This window comes from Microcaecilia unicolor, chromosome 8, assembly GCF_901765095.1.
Source record: "Microcaecilia unicolor chromosome 8, aMicUni1.1, whole genome shotgun sequence".
Taxonomy (NCBI): Eukaryota; Metazoa; Chordata; class Amphibia; order Gymnophiona; family Siphonopidae; genus Microcaecilia; species Microcaecilia unicolor.
The window spans coordinates 21,181,743-21,197,315 of record NC_044038.1 but is presented as its reverse complement, the minus strand read 5'-3'; the positions used below and the strand labels follow the sequence as shown (position 1 = coordinate 21,197,315).

General features: G+C 40.7%; 1 protein-coding gene across 2 annotated transcripts in view; it reads right to left on the bottom strand.

Annotated features, from left to right (window-relative positions):
• Window positions 1-7,272: 7,272 nt before the first annotated feature.
• KCTD5 (potassium channel tetramerization domain containing 5) overlaps window positions 7,273-15,573 on the bottom strand; it is a 96,104-nt gene continuing 87,803 nt past the window's right edge. For both annotated transcript variants that reach the window (XM_030211874.1, XM_030211875.1), the window contains one exon: window positions 7,273-10,397. In XM_030211874.1, coding sequence (XP_030067734.1) covers window positions 10,368-10,397 — 30 coding nt within the window. In that variant the 3' untranslated portion in view covers window positions 7,273-10,367. The remainder of the gene's footprint in view (window positions 10,398-15,573) is intronic.

The window sequence follows — 15,573 nt, the reverse complement described above, 5'->3', positions numbered from 1 at the left end:
CACCGACCAGGAAAGGGATCTAGGTGTCATCGTATGTTGAAACCCTCTGTTCAGTGTGCGGTGGCAGCGGCTATGAAAGCAAATAGAAGGTTAGGTATTAGGAATGGAAAACAAAAATAATGTTAATGCCTTGTATTGCTCCATGGTGCGAATGCACCTCAATATCGTGTGCAATTCTGGTCACCGTATCTAAAAAAAAAAAAAACAGTGGAATTAGAAAAGGTACAGTGAAGGCCGACGAAAATGATAAAGGCGATGGGACGACTTCCCTATAAGGAAAGGATACAGCGGCTAGGGCTCTTCAGCTTGGAGGAAAGACGGCTAAGGGGAACTGATATAGGTCTATAAAACAGAGTGGAACGGGTAGATGCGAATCGCTTGTTTACGCTTTCCAAAAATACTAAGACTGGGGGGGGGGGGATGCAATGAAGCTACTACAAAGTAGTAAATTAAAAATGAATCAAATATTTCTTCACTCAATGTGTAATTGAACTCTGGAATTTGCTGCCTGAGAATGTAGTAAAAGCAATTAGCTTAGCAGGGTTTAAAAAAGGTTTGGATGGCTTCCTAGAGGAAAAGTCCATGACCATTATTAAAATGAATTTGGGGAAAATCCACTGCTTATTTCTAGGATAAGCAGCATAAACTGTATTGTACTGTTTTGCCAGGTACTTGTAACCTGGATTGGTCACTGTTGGAAACAGGATACTGGCTTGATGGACCTTTGGTCTGTCCCAGTATGGCAATACTTATGTACTTCCTTCTTGCAAATTTTTTTTTTTTAATTTGTCAAACTATCATTGATGGCAGTATCACCACTTACTCTAATGCCTTTTCCAATGCACTGGGATTACTCCTGCATAGAGGCTCTTTACTCATGACACACTCACTTCTTTATGACCATGAGCTGCAAGGGAACCATTTCCTACCTCCCTCACCTTATTTGGGAGCTTCTACTCTAGGCCCTTCCGATACCTAAAAAGATGAGATGTAATCTGATTTTTATTATTCGTTCAATATGGCATGGCAGACTTAGGTCAATGTTTCCCAAACCTAGTCCTGGAGGCACCCCAGAAAGTCAAGTTTTCAGGATATCCACAGCGAACATTCATGAGAGATTTGCCCGTAGTGGAGACAGCGTATGCAATATTCTCTCATGAATATTCATTGTGGATATCCTGAAAACCTGACTGGCTGGGGTACCTCCAGGACCAAGTTTGGGAACTACTAGGTTAGGTGACTCAGGCATTTATGGCAGAAGCCGATGTGTGTGTCTTGTTTGTTCAGTCATCAGTTGCTCTTACTAGATTGTTGACTTAATTAGACCCCCCCCATTAAAACACAAGTGTTTAAAAGGAAATAGCAAACTCCGCTTCAGACTGCAGTACTAGAAGATGAAATCAGGCAGTTGTCTAACTGATATTGGCATTTTTCTTTGTCATCCTGGAGCAGATGAGATACAGTTGCCAGATGTATCTTTGGTTTTATGCTTTAACCAAGTGATAGATGTGCGCAGGGGGAAGAGGGGTTGGTGGTTGAGAGGCTAGGATGGGGGAGGGCAGATTTTTATCCGGGGTCTGTGCCGGAGCCGGTGATGGGAGGCGGGAAATACTGCTGCACAGATTTATACGGTCTGTGCCTGAAAAAGACAGGTACAAATCAAGGTAAGGTATACACATATGAGTTTATCGTGGGCAGACTAGATGGACCGTGCAGGTCTTTTCTGCCGTCATATCATAAACTATGTTAAGTACAAGAATGTCTTGGCTAAAATAATCCAAAAAACAGAAGAAACTAGTCTTCGCAAAAAAGAACAAAACAAAACAGCAAAGATGACTAAAGTAAATAAAAAGGATGACACTTCTAATGGAAATCCAGTTAAACAAAATTTAATAATAAATGAAATTAAAAAAAATGTGAAAATACAATTCAAGAACAAGTACAAATTGGATGGTTGATGAGCAAGACGCGACACAGCTGTGTTTCAGCCTATCCAGCCTGCATCAGGGGTCTTTTTCACCATCAATTATGTCAATTCTTATGCTTTTCACCATCAAATGTGACATCTTGTTTTCGTCTTCAATAATAGATCTTGTAATTGTGCTGCGTCTCTTGGATCAGATTCAAATAATGCTTTTGAGGATTCTCTAATCACGAGTGTAAGTCCGGATCGGAAAATGTCACAACACTAGCCTGGTAAGCATGGGGCAAGAGTCAGGCAGCTTTATAGGATACTTCCTTTAAAATCTGTTAAACAGAATTACCCCCTGAGGGATCAAAAGTTGATATGGGAATAGTCTAAAGGAAAAACAGGTGCCTATTTTATATTCCCCAATTTAAATACTAGTGGAATAGCTTTGTCACTGTGAAAAGAAGTGCACAGAGGAAAAGCCATGCAGGCACAGGACTTTACGTTTAAAGTCTGTGCCCTACAGAACCCATTCTGATCCTGGTGCTGAATGCAATCGCCTTAGTTTTTTTTTTTAAAGGTTAATAGAATATTTATACCACCTAAGGAAGCTTTTGAGGTGGCTTACAATAGCACATAAAATTTAGTAAAAGGAGAGAAAACTACATTTAAATAGAAAGCAAAAGGATATGAACTGGACGGAAGACTACAAACCAAAAGGTGTCCCACTAAGTACCAGCATTGGGGCTACTAAGTATCAAATGCACCTGTGAAAAATCAGGTTTGAAAACTTATCTAATGACTTTTCCAGACAAACTGTGGAACAGCGCCAAACATGCCTTAAATGTACAGGTGCGTTAAAACTCTAACATCTTAGTAAACAAACCCCTAAATCTTAAGTGAAAGAACAATGAGCAGGTTTAACTGAGAAGGTGAAGGGTTCATGCTGGAAGATATGGAATCAACAGAGAAAGGTGAACTACAACAGTGGACTTTTTATACTAGCATCAGTAACTTGAAAGTGATTCTATGGGTCAATGGTACCCAATATTCCTCTCAATAATGGTGTAACGTGGTCAGAGTTACTCGAGCCACTTAGCAGTTTAAATAGCCAAATTCTGGACTCACTGAATATCAGTATGACAATACCCTGGGAGTCAGATACTGCAGTAATCTAGGGTAGAAATAATCAGCGAATGTATGAGGATTTTAGAAAGTAGAGGGATGACTTTAGAATGTGTGGTTGAAAACGTCTGATCAAAAAATTACACCTAGCACCTTAACTGATGAAAGAAGTGTGACTGGAATGCTTATCATACTAACTGGTGTGGCCCATACTAAATCACTCTCGATTATCCAACCTTCGCTAACCTGGCTTTCCGGCATATCCGACAGACCCCCTTCTTCCCTGGTGACATCACGTTGCTGTTAAGTGTGCAGCTTCTCTTCCTGTTTTTGGCTTCACAAGCTGCAGGAAGCCATACTTGAGCTGGGCCATGCTCTCTGCTGATGCTCCTTCATGCACCCTTTATCCGAGTAGAAAAGCGCATGGCTGTTTGTGATTTGAATCCATGTTTCTATGCATGCATTTTTTTTTGGATCTGGGATCCCCGCTTTTTGATTCGAGACCATGCTTTCATGCACTTTTTTTTTTTTTTTGAGACCGTGGTTCTATGCATGGGAAACAATTTTTGGATCGGGGACCTGCCTTGTGTAGCAAAGGAACTGTTGAAAACATTTTTAAGCTGAAACGTTGCTTTTACAACAGTACAGCATAGCATCATTTTTTTTTTTAGAGCTGGAACCCCGCTTTTTGCAGCGAGGGAACAGTTGAAGTAGTTTTGAGCAGACACTTTACTTTTACAGCATGGCAATAATTTTTGGCCAGTCAAAAGAGGGGGGGGGGGGGGGGGAAGCTTTTCATCTATAGAACAGAACCTTTTGCAGAAAGGAAGTACTAAAGAAAATGAACATTAAAAGATAATGTAAGCTAAGCCCTCTTTCCTGCCAGGGAGCCCATTTGTGGTCAGACTGTGCTTTTGCAGAAACAGAACCGTAGTAAGATCCTTGTGCACAATTTTTTAATGTAGTACATATGTACATCTACTGTATTCACTTTATTTATTCTTACATACATTCTTAGATCTGGAGCATTTCCAGTTGCAGTTCTGCTGTCTTGAAACGTGGGGCGCTGCCTGGTTTTGTATTTCTGTACATGTAGTTGATCAATATAGTTTCCCTTGCTTGGCTGTATACCTGTACAGTATTGTCTGTTCACATTGCCTGCTGTCTACTGCTTTGTATTTCTGCTCAACTTGCTTGCTGTACAACTTTTTTGTTGCTGATTATTTTAAAGGTATTATTTGCCTGTTCTTTGTGTATAAGTGTGTTCGTGCATCGACTGAGGGATTATCATTGTTTTCTATATTATCTGACTTTTCACTTATCTGAAAACAGGCCATCCTGTTTACATTGGATAATTGAGACTCTACTGTATTAGTGTCCTTCTTAACAATAAAATCTCTCAGGAGGAATTATTTGTTACATTGTACCCCACATTTTCCCACCTAGTTGCAGGTTCAATGTGGCTTACATAGTACCGTAATGGCATTCGCCAATTCGGTGATAACAAATACAGGTTGTATTGTGGTCTAATGAGGTAGGTATGTATCAGGTAACATGAGGGTCGAAGGGGAATGTGGATTGTATATTGTCCAGTAAGATAATTGGTTATGCTGTGTTGCTGGATGTGGAGATTTATGGTGATCAGTGGGGTAAGCCTTTTTGAATATCATCTGTACAAATTGTTAAGCCCAAAGACTAAATAATGGTAAGGAGTGGAGCCACAACAATATTAAAGATGGAAAGCCTGAGGGACTTCACCACTGGTACTGAAGGTTGACGAATGTGCCTCGTGCCAGTAAACCAATGTTAGATCTGTTGGAAGGGAATGAGTGAAACCAGGCTAGCACGGTGCCTAACCCTATATCCGTGAGATAGGAGAGCATGATTAACAAGAGCAAAGAAAGTTGAGATCGAATAATAGAGAATAACCTTCTATCTTGATATTTCAGTTTTTAGATCAATATAAGGCCCATGGTAAGTACTTTCAGTATTCTGGCTGGTGAGGAAGTGTTTGTCTCAGCTGGAAAACACTCCAAGATATGTTCAGCTAATTCAGAAATAAAAGCAAGTTGTACCTACCCGAGAGCCTAATCAAGCCTGCTAAGAGACATGTCACAGGTGACCAACCATGCAAGTCACACTATGCATGTGCTAGTGTTATGTGATTAGCATGTCTCTTTACATTCTTCCACTGGCTGTGAACCATCTTCACCATAGTCCATTCTTTGATCCAATTATCAAACTTCACCTTTAGGTTTAAGTTCACTCTCCACAACCATTCAAACATCACATTTTGATCTGACTTGATAGCTCTTTCTACTATATTTTGATGTAGCCATGTTTCTCTTATCCCTAGTAATTCTTTTAGTTTTCTATCTTCTCATATTGTTGCTTCTTGGATTTTTTTGGGGGGGTTCGGGGGGTACTTCACATTCTATTAATCGAATGCTTCCTAACTATAAGGCTAAAAAAAAAAGGGAAAATCCTTCAGCATGTGTTTTATGGGCACAAAGAGATGCATAGCGCTTGCAAACTGATAGCATGTTATAATGTAGCTCTGGCATTTTAGACTAATTGTAAAGATTTTCCAGTATTGGATAGGATAACGAGAACTCCATGCAGTTTATAAGAACCACTGTCTGCCATGATTCTATAGGCTCAAGAGCTAAAAGTGGTACTGGCCTTATGAAATATTTACAGGCAGGGCTTCCAGACGCACCTTTTCCACGGTCTGCTAAACTTGACCCACGGTTCTCGTATTTTAATGAAAGAGCTCAGGTTCTACATACAAATTCTGCCTTGTCATAGATTCTACCACTGGGTTGCAGGGGGTCCTGGCTATTGTAGGATGGGTCCCTCAATTATCACTCCACCCCTGAAGGATGGCCTGGCATTTGAGTACAGGCACCTTTTTTGCTAGACAAAATGCACTGGCTACTCTAACAGTGGCAACTAACAATATTTTTTTCTTATTTCTATGATCTTTAAACTATTTAACTACAAACATTTTAGTAATGTAGCTAGTACCTCTGCCCCAAAATCACCCTAGAAGTGCCTTTAAGGAAGGGAACCTGAATTAAAAAAAAATGAATATTCCATCACAGAAAAATATAAAGAGCAGCAGTATTGTGTCAATATTAAACTATCAATCTCAGCTTCAGACTGTTTACTCTTATTACCAGTTACTGGCTGTAATCCTAATCGGAACCAGTACACATTTGTCAACTGCGTTGCTGTGTTAAAATCAAAGTTCACTAAAACTCCTGTGTATTTTATTTTTTACACATGCAGCTATTACTCCACCTCTCTACAATTCAATTTACCAAGAGTCTGATGTAACAAATACACATATATAAACCCTAAATTATCAAAGGACCCTTTAAAGACTCATAACATACTTGGGTGTAATACATGTACAGTGAACTGTCAGGAACGGGTAGAGGCAGTTTTCCCTGTAACTATGCAACTGTGAATACCAGCTTCACATTACTGCTTGCAGAGGAAAGAGACCTTTCTAGCAAAAGATACAAAACATGTTTGCAATTTTGGAGTCCAGCAATTTTCCTTGTGATTCTGGGTTCTTAGCAATAGTAGAAGCTGGTTCCCATTGCAAATGAAGGTTCCATGGCATTGTATCACAACCACATGGTGTTCCAGGTCATTTTAACCTTCTCCTATCCAACTCGGCCACTGCAGAGATGGTCTTTCAGCCAGGGGCCATAGCTGTGCCCCCCCCCCTCCCAAAACAGGGGTTAGATGTAGGTCTTTTTGTATCCAGCCAGCAGTTGCCCATTGTAATGCTAAGGCCTTGCCCCTGCATCACAATTCAGACCAGGAGCTCAAAAAAAATGAAACCCACAGTACTTCCATTAAGTCACTGGTTTGTCACAGACTTAGACTTTTTACTTAATCTTTTCTGAAGTTTGAGTTGGGAGTGATTCTGAACTAAGACAAGCATGTTCCTTACAAATCCAATTTTTGTTTAAATTCTATTGCCATTTTTTCCTACTACTGCATTGATCAGTCCCCGCCCCCCCCCCCCCCAAAAAAAAAAACCTGACCCTTTCACAAAAGTAAAAATTGAGGCTTAAAACATGTTTAGTATACAGTTACCTCACTAATATTCAAGCAAGGTGATTTTTTTTTTTTTTTTAGGTGACAGGATGCCTGCAGCTTAGTTTTCAAACCATGGTGTGGCTTATCTTGGGATACATACATTAAAAAAAAATCTGAAGGGATTAACTCAAAGCCTAGTTTTATTAAGAATTCAAAAGGTATTCCACCAACAAAGTGTGAATGAATGTCTTTCTAAGGCATTAATTTTAAAATCGGAACAAATGCAATAGTGAATACATGGTGCATAGAATATGCTGTATTCTGTTTAAATCTACTGAAAAGCATCTCAAACACATATTAAACAATGTAGTACAAGTAGCATCTTATTAGCAGCCTTCAAAAAAAAAAAAAAGCACTATTTCTGTTTAACATGAAACTACTCAGTTTAGGAAGAAGAAAAAAAAATAGTGAAAAGCTGAACAGTGATGAGTGTATCAGTGCTCAGAATGAAGCAAGTTACCTCCCATCTCCTTTAGTCCAATTATTGCCATTAAATGGACATGCTTGGCAAATGGAACTTTTTGAAAGAGGAAAAAAAATATGAGTCTGTGTCAGTTCTGCAAAACATCTGGTCAGTCCTACTAATCTGGATCTACTCAACCCACTCGAAGGGTGCAATTTGGAACAAAACTGTATGCATGCTTCAGAAGTGTGAAGACTGCAGGCCCTGGTGACATCAATAACGTAAGAATGTGTTGGGTTTTTAAACTAACAAAATTATTAAATTAAGTCTGAAACCCAGCATACCAGCACCTCATGAACTTCACAGCAGCTAGCACACTGCTACAAATAACTTTCCCTTAGAAGTTTAAAAAAATGCTTTCTTCTCAAATTAGTAGCAGCACAGCGTAACCTTAAGGAAACGCACTTAAAAACAGCTGCTGAAAGGGCTGTAAGTTTCAGGCAGACAATGTGCGACTGTCGAGGTGCTGTATAAACAGGGTCTGCGGTGGAGGAAAACTTTCCAAATATCAGCCACCCCCACCCAACTCATTCATCTACCATTCAAAGACATGGACCATTGTTAACATGGGAACACAGTTGACCAGCTTGGTATTCTGGCTAAAAAACCCAGTATAAAGAGACAGCAACACACAACTCCCCTAAGCAACGGAATACATTCTATTTTAGTCAACGTAAAGGTGAGCTATGTTCAATGTAAGCCCAAAGACTTAATTAAGCTTATTTCAGAGTTAACATCAGACATACTAACACTTAGTGAAACTCTTTTAGGTCATTGCTAACCTTTATGTAGGTAGATCTACAAAACAATTTTCGTTGGCTGAAATTGTATTAATATATACAAGCCTTCATTATTTTTAGCCTGCACAAGGTGTTTACCACAGTGAAAGATAAAGGATGAACTGTAAACATCATGCCTAAGGCTTGTAGACTTCCAAACATCTTTTCCGTATCACCCACTCTTCCAACCATAATAAAGAAGAAAACCTAAACACACATTTGCATCAGCATATAACACTGATAAAAGCGTATCAGTCTCCAACACAAAGCACATTTCAGTACCAGGACAGCAACCCTCACTGCAATAAGAAGGAGGAGTTTTCCCAATGCACACCTAGAAAAATACAAAAAACTCCACTTCGAGCCCAGAAAACAGCCAGTGCATTGTCTCCTCTTGGTCTGATCGTGCTCTAACTCTCTCATATCAAACTTTTAAGCAGTGTGGACACACAGTGATACTGAGATCCATTGGCCATTTTCTGGGCTCCCTATTATAACTAAACTCTTTTCAGAAAATGCCTGTGCACCGATTCTGCTGCAGGTCGGAAGCATCTCTGCTTTAAAAACAGTCTCAGTGGCAAAACTGGTGCTTCTATTGGACGCTCCCATTAATCTTACTAGGAGCATAATCGGACTGCCCAAGAAGCAGTTTGCATACAGGTGTAATACATGAGCATTACAAATCAAGTTGTTTAAAAAGACGTTAGCTTTTATTTTGGACAAGGCATTCTTACTAGTAAACTGGATCCGTGGTTTAGAGGCAAAGTTAGTACAATTCTGTTCTAATGATTCTGTGAAGCATTCCTAGAATCAACAGGAAAAAAAACTACAGGTCTGTCTTGTTCTCCTAAAGTTATAAATATTTAGAACTATCGAAGCCGATTCAGCTGTTACAAGCATTCAGGATAAAAGGTTTTGTTCCATCTAGAAGACCTGCCGTAAGACAGCTTTAAAGGTTCAGGACACCTTGTTCTATGCCCATCACAAGCATCTACTGTTACCCGTTCACATACACCACAAGCTGCTCTTTAAATACTTTACACTTTCCCCCCCCCCCCCCCCCCCCCAGACTAAAATGCAAAACACTTTTAGGCATTTCTTCAAAGTCAAAATTGTAACATTTGGTCAGCTGTAGACATTAAAAAGAGACAGCAACTCAACATTGAGAAATTGAAATTCCAATCTTCAAAATTTTGGTTGGGACAAAGAGCTCAACATCTTAGAAGGATGTTATGCACAAGACCCACTTGAAATGCAACGGGATCGAGAATGTAAGCTTAGTCCGTACAGCTTCTCTTTTTGTATCACTATTACTTGTAGAAACCTCAGGCATTTCAACCCAAGCTCCCCCTAGGATCCTCATTTTACCCAGTGTATAAAACTTTGTTATGCTTTTGGCCAGCTATTTCTTTGATTGTTCCCATCATTTTGTTTTTAAGGTAATGAAAAGCTGCAGCTTTTATAGGAGTAGGAAGAACGCTTGGCAGAGCTGAGCAGTTGAATGTATGTCCAAAAATCAACAGAGTAGGCCCACATGTCTGTCATGGACTCTATATATTTTTACCTGTAGCACCAAGTACATTGTAATCAATTTGCAATAACCAATATAACATCAGACAATGCCGATCAATATGGGAGCATCAGCCTGCACAAGGCTACTATGCAATATCTCAAATGGAAAAAAAAAAGACCCATCACTTTTACTCATGTGCCACATTATCCCAACTAAACAGCATAAACAAACTTTAAAGCATTCTTAAGTACTTTTTTTTTTTTTTAATGAACTCTTTCGCCTGCTGAATCGCAGCTGCTTGTGCCTCTTTGCAGGAAAAAAAAATATTTAAACCCAGACCAATAAGAACGTCTGAAGCAGGTTTCTTCTCGTCAAGGCTTGTCAAAGTGGCAAGTCATTCCATCTTGTTATAGTTAATTTGAAATAAAACAGTAAAAATCTTCAGCCGTCAATACTGCATCTTCACATCCTTGAACCCCTCTCTTGCAAGATCTGGAAAATATGAAAGCATGGTACAAAGTGATTTTCTAGATGGTTCTTGCTTGCTCAACTTCAAACACTGGACATTCAAGAGATACAAATCTGGGGGTTAGTAATTCAAGTCCTTTTTAATCTAGCTCACCCTACCAGTCCCAATGTTTTCTTTGTTTTGGCCTGACATAGTGGCATCAGCGACAGACCCAATATCCATGTCTGATGTCAAGTTAGAGGTGCCTCTTTAAAAGTGGACTGTTGGTGTGATGATTAAGTTGGGCAAGGTAAAAGCTGCTCCCACACAGGTGTTGGGGTAGACAGGAAGCCTGCTACAGTTCTGCACATGGGAAGGAGGGAAAAAGCCACTTGGTCCTCACTGGACAGATTGGGGGGGGGGGGGGGAGATGCTGGATCTGGCTGAAAGTATTAGGGCCACGGCCTCTAAAATGGCCATCGGGCCAAGTGTTTGCCCATCCCTGGTTTAAAGTTAGACAAAGGAAATCACTCCAGATCACTGCTGCTTAAGTGGCCCTTTATCCGTTAGTATTTTTATTAGTGAGAAATATTCATCCTGTTTTCAAACATCTACTGAACCCACTCAATAATACCTGAAAAGTCTCACTGCCTAACTGGAGAATGCCTCATAGGAAAAAAAATGAGAACCTCTCTGGAGCCTAGTTCATCCTGTCTTTTTAATATCTTTGGCTGTGCAATTTCTCTAGGGCTTCTGGTTTTCAAAGTTAATTTGTGGTTTTTTCATGCAGATCAGGGTATGAATTTCTCAGTCTGTAAGCCAGCCATGGGATGAACTTCAGCAAGTCTCACTATTTACATTACAGATGAAGGAAAAATATTGTTTATATTATATAGTATAGCCAATCATACACTCAATGAAAAATATCGTAAGCAGGACAGACCAACATGTGGCAAATAATATAACAGTCCCTATTCATTGGTTCTTAGTACACGGAAATGGAATATAACAGACCGGATGGTCCATCTGGCCTACCTAATGTTGTAAGGCCATAAGCCCAGATTGATCAATCTTATTCAATTCTTGGAAAATTTAAAGGACCCTTTGAGCTTAGTTCAAGCCCTTTTGAATGGTGGTTGCACTACATTTATGGTCTAAAAATGATCAGAGCCTACCAGAACTACTAATCCATGTAGAAATTGGTCTATAAGTTTCAAGTACGGTCAATGGGTCATGGATGTGATATACTGCCTTTCAGTGGCTACAGCCAAGCACTTTACATTTTATGCATGCACTCTCTCTGTTTAGCTTAGCTGAAATTGGGTGGTGGAGCAGGTGGGGGGAAGAGGGGTTGGTGGTTGGGAGGCGAGGATAGGGGAGGGCAGACTTATACGGTCTGAACCAGAGCCGATGATGGGAGGCGGGACTGGTGGTTGGGAGGCGGGAAATACTGCTGGGCAGACTTATACGGTCTGTGGCCCTGAAAGGACAGGTACAAATTCAAGGTAAGGTATACACATATGAGTTTGTCTTGGGCAGACTGGATGGACCATGCAGGTCTTTTTCTGCCGTCATCTACTATGTTACTATGTTAAAAGCACAAGGGTGGTAGATGGTGGCTGTGGGAAGGAGAGGGAGCAGTTCAAATCTCAAGCCTATAGTGATATTTGTGTGTTTTGGGTAGCTGTAGGTGATTTTTTTTTTTTTTTTTAATTAAAAAAAAAAAAAAAAATCAAACACAAAGCATGTCAAGCCAGTGAACCAAAATATTGTGGGATGCAGTTAGTGCAAAACATGGGCCCAAGTATACAATTTTTACTCTCAAGGGTTAAATTGCACTACTTTGCCTGAAATTAAAATTTACAAAGGAGAAAGTGAAGCACCTCAAATGCAAGAACAGACATGTGAAATTTCTTTGCTCAATGCAATGCTTTAAATTAACATCCGAGTGTCAGTTTTGATTACAGCTCAAGTTTATAATTAAACCAGCCTATTCCTAACTACACTTTTCAAAACCGGAGAACATCAAACAAGGTTACTGCGGCATGCGAAATGTCTATTGTTATTTCAAAAACACAAACCATTTGCAAATACAAATTTTAGTTCTATTCTGAAAAGCTACTGCTACCCTCATTCTTTGTTACCATCTGCAGCAGTATCTTGTGTTCATATCTATCATCCAGAGATAGGCTACCTCCTGCGGCATTAAGACGGGGGGGGGTGGGGGGTGGGGGGGGGGGGGGGGGATACCCACACCCTAACGTTAAAACCCCAAGAAGCCAAGCAAGCATCATATTCCCAACCTTAAGCCTTGTACAACCTTGCTGTTCATTCTAAACAGCAAGGCACAGCTCCCCCCCCCTTTGTTCCAAATAAACCATGTTAAATGTATCCAATTTGTCATCCAGTCATGCCCAAAAGATGTGTCAAACAGCAATGGCTTTCACTTAAAATTAACAATTCTATTAAAAGGACAACACATGACTCCTTTTACTTTCCTTTTAAAATGCTGCACACGCAGGAGACATGACTGCTTTATGAGAGGTATGAAGTACTGTGCGTGTGCCTTGCAAGACTTAGCATATAATACTAGTAACTATACACCAAATGCATCTTAGAAATGAGAAACAGACGCGAAACATTTCCATCAAAACAAAAGTTAGTTATGTTTGCATTACAGCAAAATCACAAGCACAGGTCTACGTTTTGTTTTTTTTTTGTGTGGGGGGGGGGGGGGGGGGGGAGCTGTGTTCACTGCTAGCAGAACTTTTCAGAAGCTCACACGGCAATTTAATATTAACAGCGCTGCGCTGTGGAGTAAATATACAGCTAATTACAGTGGTCAGCTTTGGTGTTAAAATGTCTCACTGCTTGAATCGAGGAGTAGGTTTAACCAGCACAGATCTCTATTTAAACACTGGTTTGGGGCCCAGAACTTTCCCTCCTCCTGTGGACTTCTAGTTAAATCAGAAGCAAGATTAGGATTTAGCACCATGAGCCTCCATTTGAAACCACCTGGGATTTGTTTTCATCATTTTATATCCCTTCTCAACTCATCTACTCCAGTCATCAAACTGATAGACCTTGGCCTGAGGTCACGTGTCAAGGGCCTCCCTTTATAAACAGGGTTTCTCAGGTCATATCCAGCCGATCAGGTTATCAGCATATCCACCAAGAATAGGTATGACATCTCTCTCATGCGTTATTCATGTGCATACAATGAAGGTAGTGCATGCAAAGTTCTCTCATGCACATCCATTGTGGACATACTGAAAACCCGACTTGAGTGCCCTGACGACTGCTCTAGAACCTTGGCCTTCAGTCCCAGTCCTTGAGTGTTACCGAGGCTCTAGAACCTTAATCATAGGCTCTAATGCTGACCACTAGTTGTTGCTGTATGACTGGGACTCTTCACTAGAGGCTTTGACTACCGCCTCCATAACATTCCCAACCCCTGCCAGTATAGAAGTAGAAAAGAAACCGGAGAATCAAATCCAGGTCCTCCATATAGTAATGCCACTGACCCACTAGCTCAGTTCCCATGTGAACTTTTCTGTAGTGCATAAAATATAGGTTTTTTCCTTCATGACATTAAGAGTGGTTCTTGGGCATCTGCTGAACATCCACATAGGAAGCATTTACTTTTTTTCCCCTCATTAGTGGTGACCTATCCAAGTACTGCTTAAGTGCTACTCCAGGGTAAGAGGGCAGAACTTGTTAATTACCTTGCCCCAAAATGGGTGAAGTCCAGGGCTAGTAAATTGTATGCGTCTACTACTACAAGAGAGATGCAAATAAGGAATAAAAGGAGTAGGATTACAGGTTTCAAGCCAGGAGAAGCCTAAGTGTATTCTATTCTACAAGGTGAGTGGAGCTTTTCAGGGAGAGATTTCAGGAAGAACATGGGAGGGAAGTGTGTTCTAAGAACAATTAGATGGATTTGCAGGGCAACTTCTGCTCACCATCACATTAAAACTCAATCTGAGTCATTCATATCGCAATCCGTCTCTTCATCCTCACTCTGTACCAGCATGCAAGGATAGAAGGGATGAAGAAAAGAACAACACTGCAGTTAAGTTAAAATAGCCCTGGCAGCAAAACAAAATGTCTCAACAGGAATCTGCTGGGATAGATACTTTTCGTAACTTTTCGTAACTCAACTCTACAGGCAGAATTCAAGAATGGACAAAGGATTCATAAATGTAACCGGAACCACTTATGACAATTTAGTGCCTTTACTAGGCTTTGACTAGGGGGTACAATGTTAGATTTTATACCTTTCAAACTGAGTTCATCTTGACTGCTATGCAAATGAATCTTTTCCCCACAAATACTTATTCAAGAGAGATGTGTAGGACTTAACTAAATAGAATCATCACCAATACCAAGTCCTTTGCAAGATTATGAAAACAGGGACTGGACATCCATTCTCATGTTGTCTAAACTCAAGTGTATTAATTTCTGAGCCTCTACTAGGCTACCCGCTCAACTTAAATCCAAAATTATTCCAATGTTGTTTCAGTGGAGCTAAACTGTGTTTTTCAAATTACAAAAGGTTAAGAGCATTTTCACATAATAGAGTGAGGAGTAACCCAGTGGTTAGAGCACCGGGTTGACAACCAGGGATCAAATTTCAGTATTGCTCATTGTGATCTTGAGTGAGCCACTTAACCCTTCAGTGCCTCAGGTACTAATTTGCATTTCCTGGATGACTTAAAATCTAACTCACCTTGAGCCAAATAAAAAGTATAGTCTCTCTAATTCCGGGGTCTCTCATGCCAATCTACTAGAGAAAAGGTCCCTTGATAGGTTGAGAAGGCAGCCAAAGTACCCCAGAGAACTCATGAGATTTAGTGTGTGCAAAGCCCAATATGAGTGAACTTTCATGAAGCCCCCCCCCCCCCCCAACCAAGGGTGTATAAGCACTATACTTTAGTACTGTATACCTTTGGCACCAGGGCCAGGCCTAGGGTCTCTGGCGCCCCCCTGCAGACCATCCGTTGGCGCCCCCCCCAGACTATCAGCTGGCGTGCGCGCTCCCCCCCCCCCCCGGACTTTTAATTTACCTCCCTCCGACGTCTGCGCAGCGTCAGTGAAAGCGCTGCCTGTCTGACGTCTCTCCACCAGCCAGCTTTCCCTTCGCTCATTCGTTCCCTCTGTGTCCTGCCCTCAAGGAAATGATGTCAGAAGAGGGCGGGACACAGAGGGAATGAACGAGCG